The sequence below is a fragment of the Pleurodeles waltl genome, chromosome 6 (assembly GCF_031143425.1).
Source record: "Pleurodeles waltl isolate 20211129_DDA chromosome 6, aPleWal1.hap1.20221129, whole genome shotgun sequence".
Classification (NCBI taxonomy): domain Eukaryota; kingdom Metazoa; phylum Chordata; class Amphibia; order Caudata; family Salamandridae; genus Pleurodeles; species Pleurodeles waltl.
Window position 1 is genome coordinate 1,067,611,644 of NC_090445.1, and position 17,156 is coordinate 1,067,628,799.

Genomic DNA, 17,156 nt, shown 5'->3' on the forward strand with positions numbered 1-17,156 from the left:
ACTAAAATTTTTTATTATCCGGTTATTACGAAAGGGACACTAAAAAAAACAAATCTTATCCAAAATGGGCAACTGGAATGAATGAAAATTGTCTGGGGGTCTCATAAAAAAAGATAGCACCAAGATCATCAAATTGCCAGAAAAGGGAATACCTTTAATGCCCAAGTAAGCACCACCTACAGCGCTACCAAAAATGTTGTTAAATGTCTCATAATTTGCTATGAGCCAATACCTGCTTTCATTTAGGTTTTTAAGAGTTTGTGTACATGAAGAGAGGTCTGACCATAAAGATGTCAAACCTAAACCAAACAACGTTTGACAAGCCTATCCAAGGGCACAGTTCTGGCCCTGTTCACTTTTAGGAGGTCTTTTAGTGGTTTATGGTATGCTAGTGCTAGAAGTACCCATAAAAGTAGTAATCTAACATTTGCTGGATTCACAATATATTTGACTAACTATAGATTTAGCAATTTAATTAGAGCTCAAATTGGCAAAACACATAAGCTTCTCAACAATGCATCAAGAAGTAACCAAAAAACATATTTGTGCTGAAGATAGCGGTTCCATTTCCATAGTGCTCCATAATTACAAACTAGACAGACTACTCCCAGAAGGCTTGGCTCTATAAACCTCGAACTAACTGTAAAATGGCATGGGCCCATTTTATTGTTTTGTACTCCCACAATTCGAATGGAATTATGTTATGTTAAATTATGTTAAATTAATTCAGAATATGCACAAATCACCCCAGGAAGGAGTATCTCAGTGCAGCCGTAAGTCACAGGCAAGTAGAAGCAGCTAAGTTAAAAGTTAGAACAGTGCTATCTTAAGAGCTTTCCTAAAGAGTAAATGATTGGTGCATGTATGAATATGCAGTGGCAGGTTGTTGCAACAGCAAGGGGCTAGGTACACAAATGACCTGCTCCCAGATCGAGTCTTTCTGATCCGTGGGGCAATGAGCAAAGCTTTGTCACTGGATCTGAGGAGTCTTGATAGACAATATTGAATGAGCTTCAAAGATAAATAGTTAGAACCTATCCCTGTCAGGCACTTGAGTTAGGCAGCAAATTTTGAAAACAATTCTCGTATGGACCGGTAACCAGTGGAGGCACAGCAGGAGAGGAGCAGAAGCCGCCCCGGAAGAAAGTTGAGGGGTGAGATGGGCAGAGGTGGTCTGCACAACTTGTATTTTAGATAGCAGCATTTCATTTGCCGATGCCATTAAGGCACTGACATAATCCAAACGGCTAATGACAAGAGCCTGAACCAGGGTTTTCCTCGCTGCCAGGAGAAGGAAAGGAAAAACTCTAAGCAGGCGCATCATTTGGAAGCACAAACCTGTGATGAACATAATCTGCTCTATCTGGGTGAGGGGCTGATAAGATTTCTGTTCTTCCTGATCTGAACAGCTGAATGGCACTTTATACAGAACTCAATACAAAGGTATTTGCGTAAACCAACATCTGAACCTTTTCTGTTTCTGATCAAAGGCCTTGCACAAAACTGGATTGATGGTAACATTTCTCATATTTTCATTACATATACGTTTGATTGTCTGGCACAGAGAGGTGCAGAAATGGCCCAAATGTGTAAGCACTGTTACACAGGGAAGTGAAACGAGGAATAAGTAAGCAAGCCTTTGCAAGAGCTGGGGGGGCACACTTGTGTCCTCCAGACAAGAGTTTGGGGTGGAATAGAGTGACACCCCATATAACATAGTAAAGAGCTGGTTTAATAAGTGATACTCCCCAGTATTAATGGGGAGATCAGAGGGTGCAAGAGCGCACAGCCTTGGCAGAGTGCCATAGAATTACCACGGAATACCGAGATTTAAACACTGGACTTGAAGGAAATAGACATGTAGTATATAGTCAACCACCGTGTAGACCTGAAGGTTTACTTTAGGTATGACTGGAATACAGAGGCTGGGGAGCTAACACACACAATGGGTGAGCTGCATTATTGTATGAGATGGGCCACTGAGGTGTTCTTGGAGTCAGAAGAGATGGCTCATTTGCAGGATGCCCAAGTCTGGGAGGGTGAGAGGAGTGGTTCGGACCCTGCAGCGTTCTGTTTGCTGACAAGTTGTTTTCCAACCGTTTACGTCCTGCAATGTGTTGGTTGGTCCACCTGGGTTGATGTGGCTTCCAGCTGGGCCAGAGTACAAGCTGGAATTTGTACCATCTGACGCATGTTCTGCACAAAGTGGAGGGAGCCTGTGAGGAGATGGCTTTGATCTCAATAGATATTGAAAAATCTTTCCACACTGTGGATTGGGTGTATCTCTGTGGGGGGAGGCTATGGGATTCGGCATGAGATTACAGGCCTGGATATGCCTGTTGTACACTGCTCTAGGGGCGCGGCTTCAGGGTGGGGGGTGGGGTTCGGGGGGGCACTATTCAAATCGATGGGGCATTTAATGTGGGACTTGGCAAGGCTGCCCTTTGTCGTACTTATTGCTTGCTCTGGCCACAGAGCCTTTGGCTGTTCAGGTCCAGCAGGTCATGCACGACTGGGGGATTAGACTGGGGCGAAGTACACGTGGTGTCTCTTTACGCTGATGATACATTGTTCTATCTGAGGGACCTGAGGGAATCTTTGCCGATCCGCTGCGACTTCTGGAAGACTTTTGTAAGGTTTCGGCTTTAAGGCTCACTAGGACAAAGTCATTCCTGTTGATGGCAGTGGTGGGGGTGCTGGCGGAGAGTCTTCTGAGTCTAGGGCTGTGCTGGGAAGTGGGCTGGTTCTGTTACCTTAGAGTGATGGTGACATGTGGAAGCAGAGTAGAGGCAGTATAAATGTGGAACAGGTTCTGACTTTTCTCCAGAGTTAGGCTAAATTCTGGAATACTCTTCTGCTGTTGCTCATGGGCAGAACAGCAGTTGCTAAAATAGTGTTGCTGCTGCGTTGCCTCTATATTATTCAGAACTTGCTGTGTCCGCTTAAGGCGTGGATTTTCCAACAACTGAATACATTTCTTACGTCACTCTTTTGGACGTGGAAACGAAGTAGGGTGGCTAGATCAACTATGATGAGGGGGTCATGGATGGGGGACTGGGTGGCCATAATATAGAGCATTATTATTATGCAGCCCATCTTCATCATGCAGCCCTCTAGTTAGTTGATGGTGATGATTGGGAAAAGGAACTATTGGCAGGGCTGTTCAAGAATGGTGACATCCCTATGATATTGATGGCAAGCTTGGGAGTACCAAGAGGGGTGCCCCACATTGTGTAGCAGACCTCGGCAATCTGCCAGAGGATGGTTACGTTTGTGAATAAGAGGTCCCCAATCCACAGGGAGCTCCTATTATGGGTGCTAGACCCATTTCGCCAAGTGGAGGAGGTCGTGACATTTCAAACGTGGCCTGAGTTCTTCATATCCTTTAAGGACGCACAGTGACAATTTGACCTGGGAGCTGGGCACATTTTGCAGGATGCAGGTGCAATGGAGATAGTCAAACGTATCTGCGTCTCCTTTCTGGACGCACCTCCGGATTTTGCTATGTTGGCAGTGCTGTTGATGATAGGCGCAGGATACTATCCAATTTCGCAGATTCATAACTCACTTTGGACGGATAGCATGCGGGGGCAGCTGAGGGTATGGCAGACATGGGAGGTGGTTTTGGGTGCACCTCTCTCAGATGTAGAGTGGGTCAGGGTATGTGCACTACTGAAAATAGTGTCTAGTATTGCTCGGTTCCGCATGATACACTTTAATTTTTTACATCGACTTATGTGACCCCAGTGAAACTACATAGGAATGATTCAAGTAGGTCTTCATCCTGCCCCTGTTGTAAGTTTGGGGTGGCAGACTTCATGCACATGGAGTGGAACTGTGTGGTGGGGTCCTTCTGGTCGACTGTGGTGGCCAGATTGAGCAGGACCATGGCTTTTCACTGTGAGTTGGCACCACAACATTGTTTGGCAATATTGCTAAATCTAAGAAGCATAAGATGTCCTATATCACTTTCTACAATTGGCTTTGGTACTGGCACAGGGGTGGGTTGCTATCACTTGGATGGAGTGTTGGTGCCTGGCAAGGCTCAGAGGTTTTGGGATGTCTTGAAATGGTCCCTGGCAGAGGACGTACATCTCAGGCAGGTGGGAATTGATGGCAAATTGCAGGCAGACCTGGAGACTTGGGGAGTGCTAAGTGAACACTTTATTGGGGAAGAGAGGAGTGAGTCGGACTATCGTGGCTGAGACTGAAAAGGAGGTGTCTCTGAACGGTTGGGGCTTTTTTTGGAATGCGTACATGGCTTTTGGGGGCTCAGTTTAACGCTGAGTAGGGTGTCACCTTGATGTGCTTCACTGTATGAATCATTACTTGTATACCTGTAGTGCCACATGTTAAAATGTTAATATGTTTAACTGACTTATTATGGACCATGTACACAGGTCTGTTATATATATATGATAACGGTTTTAGAAAACAAATGCAGGAGTAATGCACAGCTGGAAGAAAGGTGATCACACTACTGCTCTGTGCAGCGAAATAGTCTTCCCCCGGAGGGTGGTAAAAGCCTATGTACAGACATATCAGGCCTGCCTGTCACACCTCTAGGAATTCCTAAGGATGGAAAAGCTGTCCACAACCCTGGAACGGAATGAAACCTTTTTGAAGGAACGTGGGCCACTGATATAAAATTCTTCTTGGACGAATTTTGGGTGCTTACATGCCCGAAATACTTTTGGGTATCAGACTAACACAAGCCACATAGGTACCTGAAGAACCTTACTGCTCTGTCCTAAGATGGGGTTGGGGGTTACCCTGGCCTGTACCCAGAACCACCACACACATCATCAGTACCTATCTAACATACAAAGACTATATCTATCCTTTACTTTAACACAACGGAGTGCGAGTTTCGAAACCGTGTTTTCAAGCATGACCCAATGCACCACACTGGCCAGTGGCTGTAGGTGGGTGAATGTGAAGCAACTTAAAAAATACAATAAAATAAGAGCTAAACCATAAAATGCAGGAAGGGCTGCTCAACGTATGTTACATGACACTTACTCAGCAGTGGCAAAATAGGTATTCAAAGACCTTTTCTCACTTAGGGATCACTTTAGTAATTGCCCGTTGTCAGAGTGAAGAACATTATTCATTTCTAGGATTCTGCTGACCTTCGTGAAGAGGTCTTCTCACCTGGTCGCCTCTTCTCTTTGGTTATGAGTTGTTGGACTTTCCGCTGTTCCTCCTGCTCCTCAATTTTTGCCTCCTTGTGAATCTGCTCTATAGTTTTAGGTCCCTGGTCGGCTCTTCTGGAGACCCAATTGCACTGCAGAGGTAGCAACAAGAACATCGTAATTGTAAGTTTAGAAAAAAACAACACACTACTATTAGAAAGGGTGCAAGATGAACGCTATATAGCAATAACATATTATCCTTGACCAATCATAATGAAAAAGAAATGTTGTATTTGATACGCTAATTCGAACATAATACAAACAAATTAACAAAAATGATAATATTTATTCTGTGTGGATGTACGCATCAATAACCAAATGCTGTAGGAGAGAGACAGTTGCTATAACATTCCCATGTGCTTTAGTAAGTCAATCATTTGCATTCTCAAAATGAAAGCTGCTTTGGTGTTTATTTTGTTTTATTAAGAAAACTAAATGAGCTATTTACTATTAGCAATATGTATATTTTTATATTAATACTAAAGACTATCAACAAGTGGTTCGTAACTTTTGAGGACCACCACTGACTCATTACAGGAATCTAGGGTACCCTCGCTGAGTCATTATTGGAAGCTGGGGACTCCCAGTCTAAGCAATTTCCATGATTTGAATATCAAACCAATAAAAGAAATTCAAAAACACACAATACAAATGTGCAAATATTAAAATATTTTGCTCAATTCACAATCAAATCTAGAAAATGGTTTCACATTTACATATTCTTTATTAATTTTAGTGTATTTCTTTTAATATTTAATTTGGTGACAGTTGGGGATCCCCTGAATAGGCCTCACGGACCCCTTGGGGTCCTATCCCCAGGGTTAAGAACCACTGCAGTAAACTAAACACAGGAAGGAAAATATGGATGAGATCAATGAGAATCATTGAAAGTAACTGAACTCTTTTTAAAACCGTATTTTCAAGGATTTTAGTGCTTCAACATAATTTAGCACACATGCTGACTTTGCGGTCTTTTTTTTTTTTTTAAACACAACTCACATTACACTCACATCCTATGCCCAGTGTTCACAACAGTCCATCAGCAACTACAGTCCCTGGGTGTGTCTTTATCCAGCAGTATACTTAGGGCATGTCTATTTTAGGTTTCATCACTTATCTCGCTCCATTAAACACGAGTGCCATTTGCACCACAACACAAATTTTCCTTCATGCAATGACAGCTAACAGAATTATATATACCCGTCGCAGATCTATGATGTCCTGAAGCATGAAGCGAATTCTTGAGGATGTCTTTCGCTCTTTCACAATCTTCTCCATCTGGTTGAAGTACTGGTCCATGCGAGGCTAGTAAGGGGAAACAAAAACAGGAAGGAAAATGTTACTTACCCAGTAAGTGTCTGATTGTGGCATGTAGTGCTCTAGATTCACATGCTCTGAATATTTCCGCCATCTAGTGTAGGGTCCAGAAGGTCGCAAGTTGTTTTTGTTCCGAAACGTCTTTCGAGTCACAAGGTACAATGGCTCCTCCTCTTGCTGGTAATGCGCATGGGCATCAACTCCATCTTCAGATTGTTTTCCCCACAGTAGGTGTAGGAACGGAGTGACTTATAATATAAAGTGACTGGAAAAAGCCCATGCATGTTAATGTGTAGCAAAGACAACTCTACAACCACAGATGACCGGGGAGGTGTGTGGGAGCATGTGAATCTACAACACTACATGCCACAAACTGATGCTGACTGGGTAACTAACATTTTATTTGATGCCATGTGTGGCTGTATACACATATGCTCTGCATAGACTGTAAAGCAGTACCTCCATAAAAGCGGTGGCTAACCTGTGGGTGTTGTAGTATTTTGAAATATTACATAGCACTGCCTGGCCTACATTAGCTTGTTGGCGTGCAAAGACATTCACACACTAATATTTACTGAAAGTGTGTGTGGTGTAGCCCATGTTGCTGCTTTGCATATATCACAATGGGAAGGTTAAAAAAAAAAAAGCCCATAGATGCACGTTTTGTACAAGTTGAGTGTGCTTTAGGTGGAATAAGTAGTGGCCTTTTAGCTTTTGCATAGCAAGTTTGGATGCTTTTGATGATCCATATTGTTACAGGACATTTAGTAACAGGGTTGCCTTTATGAGGTGGGGGAAAAAGCAACAAAACGATGTTTGGACCTGCTGAATGTTTTAGTCCTATCAATATAGAACATTAGCACTCTTTTAACATCTAATGTGTGTAGAGCTCTTTCAGCAACCAAGTCTAGTTGAAGAAAGAAGACTGGCAATTCAATTGTTTGATTAATTTGAAAATGAGATACTACTTTGGGTAAAAAGTTTGGGTTGTACGAAGAACCAACTGTTCCTCATGTAGTTGGGGAAAAAAGGTACTGCAAAGTTAATGCCTAGAGCTCACTAACATATCTGAGGGAGGTCCTGACAACTAAAAATGCCAATTTCCATGATAGGAACTGTAAAGGACATGAGTGAAGTGGCTGAAATGGTGGGCCCACAAGTCTAGTGAGGACCACGTTAAGGTTCCAAGAATGCACCGGGGAGAGAGTCCTGGTGGTATTACTCTTTTGAGCCCTTCCATAAACGCTTTAATGACAGGAATTTTGAAGAGTGTCAAGGGTTGTCTGAAGATAAGCTGCTATAGCTGCTAAGTGGAGTCTTGTGGAAGTATATGGTAAGTTTATCTTCTGCAAATAAAGAAGGTAAAGGAGGATATTTTGGACTGATACCTTGAAGGGATCCCAATTTTTAACAATGCAAAAATGCACAAAATCTTTCTATTTTGCTGCATAAAATGCCCTAGTATTTGGTCTACGAGCTTCCTTATGAATATCCATACATTCTTGAGGTAGGTCTAAATAACCAAATTCAAAGACTTCAGGAGCCAAATTGCAAGATTCAACTCCGTGGGACTGGGGTGTCTGATTTGACCTTGATTCTGAGTGAGAAGGTCCAGGTCGAGGGGAAGCTTCTCATGTGGTACTACTGAAAGGTCTAAGAGTTGTAAACCATGGTTACCTGGCCCACGTGGGTGCCACTAGAATAAGTGAGAGGTTTCCGAATCACATTATATGGAAGAAGAGGGAGAAGTGGTAAAGCGTAGGCATATCCCTGACCAGTTCATCCATAGAGCATTGTCCTTGGACTAAGGGTGTGGGAATCAGGATGTGAAGTCTGGGCATTTTGTGTTTTCTTTTGTGGAGAAGAGGTCTATGCCTGGAAATCCCCTCTTTTGAAAGTAGGGGAGAAGGGCTCAGGGGAATTCCCACTCGCGGACTTGTTGTTGCATCCTGCTGAGAAGGTCAGCAAAATTGTTGTGTTTTCCTGGGAGGTGTTCCGCTAACAAATATATATTGTGGTGAATTTCCCAATACCAAATTGTTTGTGCAAGACTAGAACAGCTGTAGAGAATATGCACCCCCCCTGTTTTTAAACATAATAAATAGTTGTCATGTTGTCAGTGCGTATGACAACTACCTTGTTGGTGAGATGAATCACAAAGGCTTTGAGTGCTAGGTGAACAGCTAGCTGCTCTAGAAAGTTGATGTGCAGGGCTGGATGTGTGTGAACCCAGAAACTCTGGACTGTGAAGTCCTGTAGATAAGCACTCCGCCCTGTCTGAGAGACTTCCATTGTCAGAATGATCTGGGAAACATGGTCCTGAAATAGCCACCCTTTTAAAAGGTTGGTTTTGTTCCACCACTGCAGAGTGTAAAAGGTGCGGCTGTTCAACACTAGATTTTCTAATTGACCCTGTGCCTGAGACCATTGTCGTGAAACACATTCCTGCAACAGGCGCATGTGAAGGTGGTATATCACAATGCAAGAAGCCATCATCCCCCGGAGCTTCATGATTAATTTTACTGTAACTGGGTGGTTGGGACGAAAATGAGAAAGCTGTATTTGGAAATTTTGTATCTCTGCTGCATTTGGATATGCTTTTCCCAACTGGGTTTTTAGAATGGCCCCTAAATATGGCTGTATCTGAAATGGCCTTTATGGTGAAATCTAATTGATGAAGTAAGTCTTTTGTGACTTGGGTATGATGCAATCATTGACTGAGATTGCCGACTTTGATGAGACAGTCTAGGTATGGGTAGGCATGAATTTTCTGCCTGCGCAAGTGAGCAGCTACTACTGAGAGGCATTTTGTAAACACCCTTGGAGCTGTTGTGACTCCAAAAGGAAGCACTTTGAATTGGTAGTGACGTCCTATCACAAATCGGAGGTATTTCTGATGTGGTGGGAATATAGGAATGTGAAAGTAAGCGTCTTTTAGATCTAGTGCTGACAAAATATGGCTTGTTGCAGCAATGGGATTACGCCCTGAAGTGTGACCATGTAAGTGTGCTGATGTGATGTAATAATTTAACGGCCTGAGATCCAATATAGGTCTCAAAGAGCCGTCCCTTTTGGGGATGAGAAATTATAGTGAATACACCCTGGTTCCCTGATGTTGTAAGGGAACTGGCTCTATTGCCCCTTTTGAGAAATAAGGCTTGCACTTCCTGTTTGAGGAAAGTGACATGTTCTTGTGAGAGTTTGTGAGTGCATGGGGGAATGTTTGGAGGTGTGGAATTGAGCTCCAGACAAAAACCATATTGGATAATATCCAACACCCACTGGTCCATGGTGATATTTTGCCAATTGTGTAAAAAGAACTGAAGACGGTAATCGGAGGAAAGGCATGGTGTAGTGTGGTTGGTGGCAGTGAATGCGGCTTGAGGGGGAGGTGTTTTTCCCCTACCACTGTGGTTGTTACCTCTATAGGAACCCCTGTAAAACCCTCTGTGAGATGGTGTGTTGTTGTCCCTTGTTAAATGATAACGAGGCTTCGGATATAGACGGCTTGGAGGCTGATTTAAATTGAGGCCTACGAAAAGTAACACGGAGGCAGGGGATTGTAACGCCATGGACTTCTCCACCTCATTGTGTTTCTTAATTTTCTCCAATGCCTGATCCAATGCCTGATCGACCTGTGGGCTGAACAGGCGTTCTTTATGAAAAGGCACATTTAATATAGACTGCTGTACCGCCTGCTTCAACTGTCCCTCATTGAATTTCCTGACCTCTTTCCTTGAGCTCCTCTGGGAGGTACTGGAGAAATTCCTCCATTTCATCCCAGTGGGCATGATCGTATCTGGCAAGTATGCCTTGTGTGTTGACTATTCGCCAGTGATTGTCCGCTTGTGCAGCGACACATTCGCCAGAAGCATCTATAACCTTACTTTCTCTATCAAGAGGTGGAGCATCCAGAACGGACTGTGAGTTTGCTCTTTTCCTGGCATTGGACATGACCAGGGAGTCAGAGGGATTGTTACCTTAAAAAAAAAAATACTGGGTCAGGTGGGGAGGCCTGGTATTTTTTCTCTACCTGTGGAATAATGTGTGCTCTAACAGGGTCTTGGAAAATATTGTCTGATGCCCTTAAACATAGATAGGGATTGTGTTGATTTATGTGAGGCGGCGAGTGTCTCAAAAAGGAAATCCTCAATGGGCTCTTTGTGAAGAGGCACCTGATGGTATGTGGCTGCCCTTCCAATGAGTTCTTGAAACGAAGTGGGATTGTCAGGTGGAGAAGGTTTAGCAGGGGTCAGTGTCAGTGTCTATGTCAGTGTCCACATCATATTGAGACCAAGCAACTGTGTCTGGGTGTAGGGGGAAGGTTGTTGCCCCCTAAGTCCTGTGTTTAGTGAAAAGAATGTGGTGAGCTCTGTGGAGAGATGTCAAGAGGATTACCCAGGAGATTGTGGAGAAGACGTTAGTGGTGGAGTAACTTGTGGTGTAGAAATAGGTAAAGGTAGATGGATATCTGCCAAGTCCTTTAACATTCTCCGCTGTTTAACTGGAAAGGTTGGTGGTTCAACAGCCTCTTCGAAGGAATGTTGTCTCTTAACTGGGGTAGTAACCACCACTTTAACCAGCACTCTCATTGTGTGTGGTTGTATATGCAGCTGTGACTGCTTGGCATGAAGCTGTTGCTTATTTTGTGAAGAATTGGCCCAGAGGATGTTATCGCCTCCGAGGCTGCATTGAGAGAGTTTCTTAGATGCAGAAATGCTCTTTACTTTTGGTGATGAAATAGTTGGTGCCAAGGTAGTAAGTCTCTTTGGTGCAGAAGCAGTTGGTGCCAAATGTGATGTAGAAGGTTTTGGTACTGAGGTTGGTGGTTTTCGAGTCGGTACCAAGATGGAAGGCTTATGTTTTGGTTTCGGTGTCGAGCCTGAAGGTGGGGCATCCCGATACAGTTTGCTGATGCCTGCCATGGTCCAAGAGCAATGGCGGTCGATAGCCTTTTATTCAATATATATATATTTTTTTTTATGGGAGCGGGGGAAGGCTTACTCACAGTTGGTTGGCCTGATGGAATTCCCTGCATCTCTAGCGTGATGTCAGCTTCTGAGTCTGAGTCTTGAATGGATAAAGCCTCCTACTCAGCAGTGGAAACCTCCTGAAGTTCCTGCTTCTGCTTTGTGTCTGACATGGTGTCCTGGATACGGTAACTGTGTCTCTCGTCAAAATTTTGCCACTGCATCTCACTACGACGAGCTCTCCGATCACGAAGTCTTTTTTGACCTGAAAGACAGGCAAGCTTCACAGCCTTCTTCTCAATGCTCTGACCATAGACAGGGGTTGCAACCCTCGTGGAGATCTGTCCTCTGAAATTTCGAATGACACTTCGGACAGAAATGGAAGGGTCTCCGTTCCATCAGGATTTCATTCTCCGAGTTGTGGAATGTAGAAAATCACGGCCCAAGGGCCTTGATCAAGACGAGTCGACTGGAATAACATTTTCTTCGATCCTGGAATGCAAGGGAAAAGAAGTACTGCATTCGATAACAATACAGACAGAATGGAGGTTTCCCGAATTGAAAAAAGGCCTAATACAGACTTGAACTGGAGTACACTAAAAACCATAACCGGACCTGACAGCGGAAGTGAACAATCTTAAGATGGAGTCGATGCCCATGCGCATTACCAGCAAAAGGAGGAGTCACGATACTTTGTGACACAAAAGACTTTTCAGAACAAAAACAACTTGCAATCTTCTAGACCCAACACTAGATGGAGGATGTATGCAGAGCAAACCAAAGCTCTTATAAGGAGGCCTGCCACCCCCTATGTGGAGGACAAAATGCATCTTAAGGCTGCAAACAAAGCTGTAAGTAACTTGGTAGGATCCATGAGTGGGGCAAGTCACCACAACCTCATTAACATGCAGCCTCATCAGTTCTGGGTTTACTGGTCTTATAGTTTGTAAAAGAGAATAGTAGGCTGTTATGAAGGAGTTTGCAATAGGATGTCTGGAATTGAAGGCACCCTAGACTAGTGATACTCACAGTACGGTCCGGGAGCTGCATGCGACCCTCATGACCTTCACATGCGGCCCTCATCAGAATGCCAACACTGGTCTACTGTTTATTTGATAGAGCAGTAACATTCTTAAGTATGTCAAATAAACGTCAATCATTTATTTAAACTGAAGTAGAAAAGAAGCAGCATGTGATATGCTCTGCACCACTTAACTTCAGAAACGCATTTGTTTTTTTAAAGACATTTTGCTACAACCATAGAAAGATATGATAGTTTTCAAAATTCAAAAAAGTATATTTCTTTAATATGCAGATGTGTTTCACCTCAGTACATCACATTATATCAGTGCATTCAGAAGTATTTGTAAAACTGATAGCTTTAAAAAAAATTAATGTATAAACATTCATGCCTCCTCCCACCCTGACAACAATGTCAATAGTGAAGTAAGAGGCAAGTCAGTTGTCACAGACCCTTCTGGTGGTCTGTGTTGGTTTTTTACATGGACAACATTATAGTTCATTAAATCAAACACAAGAAAAGGGTTTCTACACACATATCCCAAACTTATGTATTTCAAGCTGCATTTATATGTCATAATAATGAAGACAAAAAGAGGCAAAGTGAAATTAGACAATTGTCTAGGATCACACAATTTGGTCAAGTGGAGAAGCCAGGATTGATTCCAGGTTTTGTGGTTTCAAATTATTGAATTGGCATGAAACAGAATTACACAATCAAGTTACTTTCTTTTTTGCACTTTAATCTCCCAAGTTAACAATAGTGTCTACCTTAACCACTCTCCTCACAAAGCCCTGCTGGCATCAGTGCATACCACACTTTGTGGCCCCTTGGAAAGTGTTTTGAGTACCCATGGCCTAGACAGAGTAATGAGTAACACAAAAAAGTGACTCCTGCCTCCTCACTGTTTTCTGTGCTCACCCATGGACCAAAATACCAAAGAATAATGAAAATGAGACCATTAGACAGCCAAGCACCCAAGATATTATAGTAGCTCTTTTCCTTGCTGAGAGGTACACCACACTGTGTAGAGGCATCTACGTTGCCATACTGGCATGACACAGTTACCCTGCAGATGTGTTTGATAGGCGCATGCCAGGAGAGTACCACAGATATAGCATTAGCCTTGGTAAACTGTGCACAAATGATCTTGGGAAAGAGCAGATATGTGCAATTCATACCAGTATTGAACGGAGGAAAAGATTTACCATGCAATAGTGGTTTAGGAAGTTGACTTACATCAGTGCCACCACATAGTAGGTGATGAGAAGGAAAGGGACACAGAAAATTCTTACCTGTTTAGGTGATTACATATGTTCTCTGAATATATTTTCTTCCAGTTTTAATTTCACATAGATAATACTCTTGTTCTCCAGTGTTTGTAATGGTATCTTTCATACATTAAGATGTTTTGAATGTTTAGTGACCATCATACCCTGGTGGAATAGGCCCCGAAGCTCTTACAAGCCTTGTTCTTGGCAAGAGTATAGCAGATTCTGATGTATACTATGATCTGTCAGAAAATTATATGCTTTGGAATCGCCTTGCCTTTTTAGAATTAGCACAGTCAAGGGAAAGCTGATCATAAATCTGGCATCTGTGGATCCTGGCAATGTGAAAACTGAGAACCCGGCACAGATTCAGGGGATGCAGGCTCTACTCTTAAGTGGGAAGAAGAGGCAGGTAGAATGTCTGCAGGATGATGCAATAACCTATGTCGAGCACTGTGACCACTTTTGGCAAGAAGGAAGCCTTCGCCCAAAGGACCTGTTTGTCTAGAAGAAATAATATAATCAGGACTAACAGAAAAATCCTGCAGCCACCAGTACGTGGAGAAGAGGTAATGACAATCAAGAACACAGCCTTTAAAGTAAGTGGTAGTAAAGGACAACTGTGTGTGGCCTTGAAGGGAGAGCCCATTAGTAATAGGAGCACTAGGTTACAGTCCAACTGAGGTGAAACAAAGCACGAAGAAAAAAAACCTGTAGGCCAACATTTCCCGAAAAAATAAAGATGGAGGCAAAGGGTGGTTATTCTAGCAAACAAGAAAAAGTGAAAAGAGCTCACAAACCGCTCTTAATAGTGCCCAAAGCAAAGCTTTGCCAGGGCAAGAAAATCACAAAGTGCAACATTATATAAACTTGTTTGAGGGGGGTTAACGTATGCCTCAGCATACCAAAAGAGAACCAATGGTCAGAGAGGAGAGCGGCTGTGAAAATCACATCCACCACACCTCAGTAGGCATGAAATCAGATTGCCCTGCTCAATCTACAGGAATTAAGGTGGAGCAATCCAGCGGTGTGACAAAATTCCCTGACCACTGTGAAAGAGGTCTACTTCAGCAGAAGAGACCATAGGGACCAGTGGTGCAGATCAGACTACCACATTCTGCACAGCTAGTCCAGATTCATCAAGAGCCTCTACACACGGTCCTGACAAAGGCTTCCTTTGGAGCCAAAGAATCAGAGGCAGAGGAGGAACTGTGTAGCGGAGAAAGAGGTCCCCTCTCAGACGCAAGCATCTCACAGGTTTCTTGCAGGAAGAAATGTAGGGCACAGCATTGAGGACAGTGTGTGCTCCCGTGAGTGGCAAAGGGTCTACTGTAAGGGTACCCCTGAGGGCCAAAATGAACTAAACCACCTAAGGGTGAAGACAGTGCTTGTGACCAGCAAGATGACACTGAATGAGATTGTTTTTATGTTCAGAGAGCCCAAGAAATGATTCATAACCATCTAAACACTGTGAGCCTAAACCTAAGACAACAACTTCTGAGCTTCTAGGAAGAAAGGGCTTATCCCAACATCACTGTTCTTGTTGGGGGTATCACTTTGCGGTCAGATTGTTTTCCAGGATCTGCACTTCCTGAACAATGATGGAAGGCAAGAACGTCTGGCGGGCCAGCAGAATACCTCAAAACTTGAGCAGAGTCATGTGAGATTTGTACTCCATGAAAGACCACATGCCCCTTACCTTCAGTGCATCTAGATGACTGCCCCAACCGAAAGAAGTGGCATCATGTACCCCTGTGGCCAATGATGGTGGAACGCAGAAGGGCTACACGCATGTAAGGCCTCAGTCTCCAGCCACCACTGAACGTCTTGAGCCCCTTCCAGGGAAATATAAATTGTTTCCTCAGGACTCTACAGTGCTGGGGCCACTGGAAGTACAGGCACCACTGAGTGAGTGAGGGAGATGAGTGGATGCAAAATGTGCAGGGTTTTTAAGGTCAGAAGAATAGCTTCCCTCCCAAAACATCAGGATTATGGCTTGAATCTCCTGCACTTGCCAGGGAAGTGGGAAGCTTTAAGGCGACGGTATCGTGCTCCGCTCCAATAAAGAGGATACATAGGGAGGCCTGGAGGTGCGATTTGAGAAGACTGATGGAAAACTCCAGGTCCAAGAGCACAGGAACTGTGGTCTGTAGGTGATCCAACACCAGCTGTGGCTTTGCATAGAACAGATGCGAATGAGGTGTCAAAGTCGCTTTCTCCGTTGGACTCCCACAGGACAATCCATACTCACATCAGATGACGATGCAGGCCACTAGCATTCTGCACAGTCAATGCTTGTTGGGGTGGGGGAAGGAGGGGGAAGGTTTAAGAACCTAGCCCACCTCACTGCTTCCACTGTTGTGATAAACCAAACTGGCTTCTTAACAGAGCCTGAATCGGAGCCAAAAAGGCCATAAAACCTGCCACAATACTCTTCACAAGGCATAGGCTTGTAAGGGGGTTCCTATGCAATTAACTGCTGTGCCCTGCATCTCAATCTGACCAGGGTGACCCCTTATTCTCCGGGGAATTTTCACTTTTAGTAACAAATCCAAAATTGGAGCCAGTGGCATTGGATACAGCGCTGGCATTGGGGTGACTGGTAAAGCATTCACTGTGGAGGTTTAGCTGTCACTAGAACTGAGTGGGGATGACTAATGCCATGCATGGACTCGGTGGTGGGTATCTTTGGGGCCCAACGCCACACCAGCGGGAACTGGGGAGGAGCAGAAAATGACAAGTAGAGTCTTGGTGAAAGCAATAATTTCTGTCGTGTCAGCACCAGTGGCTGGATACAGGGGTCCAGAGCTGAAGCCTGAAAGCCAGGGAAATGGAACTGGAGGCTCTGGGCCTGGAAAATGGATGAATATAGCAGTACCATCTCCACCCAACTGGCCCAGAGGAAGACACTGAGGCTGATGTCAAGGAACAAATCCACTGACTGGAAACCCCACCCCTGGATTAGGAGTAACATAGGTTGGCGAGTTCTTCTTGGGGTGTTCCGTGTGTTTCTTCCTGGAGAACATGTCCTTGGTTCTTGAAAGTGGCCTACTTTGAAGTAGTGCTTGTCAAAGGTGAGCTGGAGCAGGCTCTAGTGCTGGGCATGGACCTGGATTGATGTTGACCTGTGTTTCTCTTGGGACCACAACATGAAAAGCTTTGCATCCTACTTCTTGATTGCCTTAGCACGCACACGCCCACACCCACACTTATTGCACAACCTGGAGTTGAGTTTGGGAATGAGACACCAAAGAGAGATGCTGACATGGTCAAGAGTAATATATGTTTGGTGCAGGATCGACATTGCATAAACTCTGATATTTTCAGGAGAGACATCCTGTCAAACCACAGCAAAAGCCCCAGCTTCAAGTCAATGGGTGCA

General features: G+C 43.9%; 1 protein-coding gene across 13 annotated transcripts in view; it reads right to left on the minus strand.

Moving 5' to 3' along the window:
* Positions 1 to 17,156, minus strand: part of EIF4G3 (eukaryotic translation initiation factor 4 gamma 3) — a 906,783-nt gene that overhangs the window by 177,257 nt on the left and 712,370 nt on the right. For all 13 annotated transcript variants that reach the window (XM_069240075.1, XM_069240074.1, XM_069240071.1 and 10 more), the window contains 2 exons: positions 6,396 to 6,500; positions 5,155 to 5,287 (listed from right to left, as the gene is read on the minus strand). In XM_069240075.1, coding sequence (XP_069096176.1) covers positions 5,155 to 5,287; positions 6,396 to 6,500 — 238 coding nt within the window. The remainder of the gene's footprint in view (positions 1 to 5,154; positions 5,288 to 6,395; positions 6,501 to 17,156) is intronic.